The sequence below is a fragment of the Sinocyclocheilus anshuiensis genome, unplaced genomic scaffold (assembly GCF_001515605.1).
Source record: "Sinocyclocheilus anshuiensis isolate Anshui unplaced genomic scaffold, SAMN03320099.WGS_v1.1 scaffold207, whole genome shotgun sequence".
NCBI lineage: Eukaryota > Metazoa > Chordata > Actinopteri > Cypriniformes > Cyprinidae > Sinocyclocheilus > Sinocyclocheilus anshuiensis.
The window spans coordinates 1767503-1774339 of record NW_015551045.1 but is presented as its reverse complement, the minus strand read 5'-3'; the positions used below and the strand labels follow the sequence as shown (position 1 = coordinate 1774339).

Below are 6837 nucleotides of genomic sequence, written 5' to 3'. Positions count from 1 at the left end.
CACACACACACACACACACACTCACACACACACACACACACACACACACACACGCACACACACACACTGTAAACACTAATTTCTCTTCAGAAATCCAAGGGGGTAAAAATTATTTCTTTCTCAAAAGTTTTGATTTCTAAGTGAACAAAATGATGTGTAAGTGTTTTCACACATGATCACTGGCTGTAGGTCATCAGCAAATGAGTGTGGCATTGAAATGGCAGTGTTTCCCAAATGAAACACAAGATCTGTTAGTTTCAAAGGATGTGTGTATTGTAGAGAACTGTGTTTAGTTTTTAGAACTGAGTTTTGCAAAAAAGTTTGTTTTACAATATCAAACTAAGTTTCAAGCATGTAATGTGCTTGTAGTTTTGCAGACTTGGTCTAAAGATTAGGTATATGAGTGAATTGTTTCAAGAAGTGGGCCTCAAGTACCACTTTAGTGTCTAAGCAATTATTAAAAACCATAACATATTGCTTTATCAGAAGGGAGTAATTATGCTTAATATAGTGTGGACATAAATTAGGCTTCTGATCCACATAATACATTTTGTCTGATGTGAGAAGACATGTACAGTATAGCTGATCTGGAATGAGACAAATGTAGTAGAAATGTTGACTATACTATACTATACTATACTATACTTGTGAGGACCAAATGTCCTCACTTATATTGTGAAATACTTTGTGTGTGTGTGTGTGTGTGTGCGTGCATGTGTGTGTGTGTGTTTGTGTGTGAGTGTGTGTGTTTATATATGTGTGTATGTGAGTGTGTACATTTATATATGTGTGTGCAGGGGCGTAGATTACGCGGGGGACGTGTCCCACCCACTTTTAATATCACATAAATTCGTCCCCCGCACTTTTTCGGGCAAGTGTGTTCGCATAGAGGTTTTCAAGAGCCTGTGTGAATAAATATATATTTAAATTCAAACAGACAGGATAGTCTGTGATGTTTTAGATGTTTTATTCGGACCCAGAATAAGGCGAGATGAACATCGCGGAGCGCTAAACACTCCGTGTTTCATTCATACTCGAAACCGGAGGGCGCTCTCACGCAGAAAGTCGTACGAGGAAATCCCTAATATGGACAAAAGCGTCCAGCTATCGCTGTATGAAAACAGTTGTTTTCACAGAAAACAGAAATGTTTGGAAACATGAAGACATTAAACATACGATTGCCACAATATATGGTGTATTTGTGTTTGTCAAGTCATCTCCAGGTAATAAATAAAGTTTATGAACAATGCAGTGCTAATTGACATAGCAGTTATTACAGTATATAAACTATTCTGCCTTATGTGATAAAAAAGTGTTTGTAGTATATAAACAAATCATTATTATTGGTTATTGTCCAGCAGTTATACGATTTCTAAGCCAATTGAAAGCTAAAAATTAGAGAAAAATTAAAGTTGCCTATACACTACCAGTCAAAGGTTTTTGAACAGTAAGATTTTTAATGTTTTTTAAAGAAGTCTCTTCTGTTCACCAAGCCTGCATTTATTTGATCCAAAGTACAGCAAAACAGTAAAATTTTGAAATATTTTTACTAGGCTATTTAAAATAACTATTTTCTATTTGAATATATTTTAAAATGTAATTTATTGTGATTTCAAAGTGTGCGTGTGTGTGTTTATATATGTGTCTATGTGAGTGTGTATACGTTTATATATGTGTGTGTGTGTGTGTTTATATATGTGTGTATGTGAGTGTGTACGTTTATATGTCTGTGTGTGTGTGAGTGTGTGTGTGTGTGTGCGTGTGCGTGTGTCTGTGTGTGTGTCTGTGTGCGTGTGTGTGTTTATATATGTGTGTATGTGAGTGTGTGTACGTTTATATATGTCTGTGCGTGTGTGTGTGTGTTTATATATGTGTGTATGTGAGTGTGTGTACGTCTATATATGTGTGTGTGTGTAGAGGGGGGTGGGCTCTGCTCAGACAAAGAGACACATGGCAGGGTGCAGCTCAGCAGCTGTTCTCCGGACCACACTCCTCTTTTGTTCATCACTGTGACGCTCCCTGTCTAGGCCTTGATTACGAAAGTCTTTGCCCGCTGATAAACATACACTTTCTCAACAGATAAACTAGACAGCATTCTCTCTCTGCATCTGCTCTGTGAACACATTCCAGACAGTGGAACAACATTCAGTCTTAAAGACAGTGAAGCAGCTAACAAGCTTTGTACAGACTTTATAGGATTGTGGGAGACTTATTTTAAAAACTCTTTTGTGAGAAAGAAGTGCATTTAATTGTATTGAACATGCACTTGTAGTGTACGTCAAACCTTAAAAGTATATTAAAAAACTGTACATGCAGATCATATAATATGAATGATTTTATTATAAATGATTATGTTTTCACAATATTTTGTCGTGTTTTGAAAGCTGTACACTTGGTGAGTTAAATACCATATTAAAGCACATGTAAAGTATTTCATTTTTATTTTTAACTGTGTTATTCAGTATTACGTCTAGTAATATTTTAAATGTACTAAACTGCAGCTTCATTGTTACAAATATTTTATTAGAAATCTATTTAAATACATGCTAGAAATTAGCCTACATTAAAGTAAATTTTAGTTTGCCATAGTAGCCTACATTCAACATTAAACTTTGTCCATATTTCACTTGAAACGTATTGAAATCATGAAATTACATATATAGTTATATATACTGCATTTATTGCATAAATGTGAACTATAATACATTTTCATTTAATTCCGGCATTCAGTTAAGTGTCTGAAAACATTACATTCAATTCACACTTCCATATTCTTTTAAAGTGTATTATTATTTAGCTACATAATAAATAGGCCTACTTATTTTAAAAAGCATACTTCTTTTTCACAGGGGTTGGCAAATCAGATTTATTTTGTTCATTTATCCAAATTGTCAGGAAACATTTGACATTAAGTGCCTCTGTTTCCACGGGTAAGTGAAAATACAAACATATTTCACAATTTAAATATTTATATCTCTGCTTGACACCAGCAGTTCCGATTCATTAACAAATGATTCTTTGGAGTCGGTTCTTTGAAATGAACCCGGTTCATACATCGTTCTCAAAGTAATAAAGGCAGAGTTTGTTAGTATCCGGGTGAAGAAAGTAGCATAAATCATTACAATTATTAGCCTTTTACTGTTATGGGTAAAAAGAATGCGATTATTACAAAATTAATCTCATTCTACTTAGCCTATCCTTCTCAGTCTGTTATTAATTTGCAGTAGCCATGAGAATGAGCTTTTATTATTAGCTTTCACTGTATCAGTGTAAGAGATGGTCCAAATACATTCAGATTACTTTAAAATACAATGAACATTTATTAAAACACTCATGTCGTAAATATGAATCAACGTTTGAACCGATTCAGTATCAAGAGCTGTTCAAAAGAACCGATTCGCATAAATGAGTCGGGCTTTCCAACCCTGGTGTTGGCGCCGGCTGGTGGCTAAACTCACACATGACACCCGGCTGGACATTGAGGGAGGAGCCCAGCAAAGCAGACAATCAAGTCCAGTCAGTGTGCGCAACCACTAACATCAGCAAAAGAACAGAATAAAGACATCTGCATCAACCGAGATCAAACCATGTCTTACCAGGGCAAAAAGAATATCCCAAAGATCACTGTAAGTTCATGCATTTATATTCATATTTGAATGCATATTTTCTTTCAGAGTGGGTTTGATCTGTACGTTTGTAACAAAAGCTGTAGCAGGAGTAAAAGTCAGGCTGCAGGCGTGTCAGAGAATGTTGGGTTGAACTGATAGTGAGGAATTGAGACTGATTCAGATGTGCTTTTTGGAAGGAAGCATAGGCTATTCCAAGTGCAATAAAATGCCTAAATAATAATGCTTGTGTTTTTTATCATTATACTGATTCTTACAGTCTTTTCCGAATATTGTAGAAAGAAAGGAAATGTTGTGCTGGGTCTGAGCCGGTGTACTGCAGCAAGAAAATCACGCCCATAACTGAGCCTGCTACACACTACATGCATCCAGAAGCACACAATGACTTCAGGCTGATTTTAAAGGGATATTTGTAAAGCCAGAGTGCGTGTGCATGGGTCTTCGAGAGGTTTTTGTGATCATTCGCAGAGCAGTGTTGCGGTTTTTACAGTGATGCTCTTTGTCTCGGAGATCCTCGTGGTGCTGATGCTGTTAGACTGCGCAGTCCGGTCGCACGAGCACTGCACGCACTATTTCGCACAGCCTATTATTTGCTCTTTAATATTGTGATTTTGAAAAGACGTGTGCAATAATCGCGCAAGAGATTGTCATATTTAAATGTGTTACTGAAGAGCGTTTCTCTTGTGTGTGCTGTGCTCTGCGGAGAGCTGAGGTGTGGTTTTCTCTTTCTCTGACTGATGCTCTGGACATCAATATTATTGTTCAGCAGTGACCTACCCAAAAGAGCCATCCATCTCTGCACATTAGCATCAGGCCTGCAGACCTGTCTGAATGCACAGTGCTCATTCATTGTAACCAATCACATGCATGACAAATCAGAACCGTCTATTTTAGTCCACAAGCCTATCACGAGTTTGCCCGCCCCCTTTTGATTGACAGGTAATAATGAGCTCTGATCATTGGCTGTTTTTAAATAATCGGCAGCTGTCCGATATTGCACAAATGACCTTTATCGGCTGTAAACCGCTAGTTATATTGGACTTTGTGTTTGTAATAGTGATGGGAAGTTCGGTTCTTTTCCGCGAACCGCTTCTTTCGGACGGATTTTTGTATCTAAAGCATCAACACATATACAGGCAGTGATCTGCAAACTAGGATGTTTTACAGTTATGACGTCAATAAATTAGTCTTCATCAGCGCAGAAACTATGCTCCACTTACTATGTATAATCCATTACGGTTTATTTGTAATTAAGTAAATTTACGTTTCGCCGGATTGCCCTTCATTCAAGTCTTCGGTTTACCCGCGCTCATAACATTAGCACAGAATCAGTTGTCCAAAAGAACCAGTTCGGTTCAGACGTGCTGTGTCAGTCATAGTATCTGTTCGGTAGCTTCACGCTGAATCGCGCATGCGCAGTATCATCAGCTCATCGGTTCTCAAATTGGACGTGTCCGAAAGAAACGGTTCTCGGTTCAGTGTACTGGTGATCCGAAAACCGATGCAACCGGTTCTTGACTCGAGAACGAGAACCGCTCCAGCAGTGGGCGTGTACGTTTGTTATCCGGCTGCTCTGCTCGTGTTCATCTTCAGTTCTCTCTTCACAGCAGTTCAGTCAGTGTACTGTTTGAGTAAATAAATTACTCCGGGATATTGGTTTATTTCGACTCAGAGGGAGTGTCAGCCATGTTAAAAAAGTGAATAACTTAAGTAATTTGTGGATTAATGCTTACTGGAGACGCGAACCGTTTCAAATGATTCAGTCAGATTTGGTGAACTGGTTCAACCGGTTCACTAAGAAGAACCGGTTAAATCGAACGATTCGTTCGCGAACCGGACATCACTAGTTTGTAATTTAGTTTGTAAGAGTGTTAGTAAGTGGCTGTATAAAGCAGTGCCATTTATTCCAGTATAACGCCTTTGTTCAATAAACTAGCCATCCACTTTAAGTGCATTACTAAGAAGGTAGAAAGTAGGTAGAAAGTTATTGCCAAGGATGCTGACGCCATCATAGTGCAGTGCCAGATAATACATGAATATATACCAAAGTGCTACATGATTAATGTATATTACTTTAGCATTGAAATGAAATGTAAAAGAAGACTTTGATGTTATCGTGATATCAAAAATATTCCAAAAATATTTCTAATATTACAGATGTGACACTCCAATGGAAAAAAACTGTTATGGACACCAACATGGATCTAGTTCTTATAACCACAGGGGTCAGAAATGGATTTTGAATTCAACAAAAAAGACATTAACTGCTTGATTTTTACCGTACATTTCTGCCATATGGACATAATTTGAGATAAGCTATTACTAAATATAATGTAGAAACTTACATTTTCTGTAAAGCTGCTTTGCAGCGATTTGCATCGTGAAAAGCGCTATACAAATAAACTTGAATTGAATTGAACTGAAAAAAATTTATATTTTACATTTGATATTATTTTTGGTTCAAAGTCACCTTTTAGTGAATTTTGCTGTTTTAACCCAAAATATGCCATGTTGCCTATACGATGTGCAGAACCAAGGAGAGTTAACATGCAGGGGTTGGAGGATTTCAGCCAACATTGTACAAAATATTAATTTAACAACACAACTCCATCAACTAAAGAGTTTGCTGTATTTAAAGGGGTCATATGACGTTGCTAAAAAGAACATTATTTTGTGTATTTGGTGTAATGAAATGTGTTTATGTGGTTTAAGGTAAAAAAAACACATTATTTTCCACAAAATGTACATTTTTGTTGCTCCTCTATGCCCTGCCTTTCTGAAACGCGTCGATTTTTACAAAGCTCATCGGTCTGAAAAGCAAGGTGTGCTCTGATTGGCCAGCTATCCAGTGCGTTGTGATTGGCCGAATACCTCAAGCGTGTGACGGAAATGTTACGCCCCTACCATACTGTTGATGCCGTGTCCCGGCGCGATGAGACAAAAACATTAAAACCCATTATAAACGAGGCATTCGTTGCATCCAGTGGGGACATAATTACGGATTATAATGACTTATACTGTCTTTTTACGCGTTGCATTGCATCGCGCCGCGTAAACATAAAACCATGTCTGCATTTGTGATCGGAGAAATGACAAACAACAAGCCCTACTCTACACTGCTCAAAACTCGCGTTTGAATCGTCAGTGGCAAATTCTTTAAATATAAAAAACGTACTTTCAGTCTGTGAGTCAGAACAGCCGGCATTGTAGT

General features: G+C 37.5%; 1 protein-coding gene across 1 annotated transcript in view; it reads left to right on the top strand.

Moving 5' to 3' along the window:
- The first annotated feature begins 3495 nt into the window (after nt 1-3495).
- Nucleotides 3496-6837, top strand: part of LOC107661764 (dihydropyrimidinase-related protein 3-like) — a 34387-nt gene continuing 31045 nt past the window's right edge. The window contains exon 1 of the mRNA XM_016451532.1: nt 3496-3626. Coding sequence (XP_016307018.1) covers nt 3588-3626 — 39 coding nt within the window. The 5' untranslated portion in view covers nt 3496-3587. The remainder of the gene's footprint in view (nt 3627-6837) is intronic.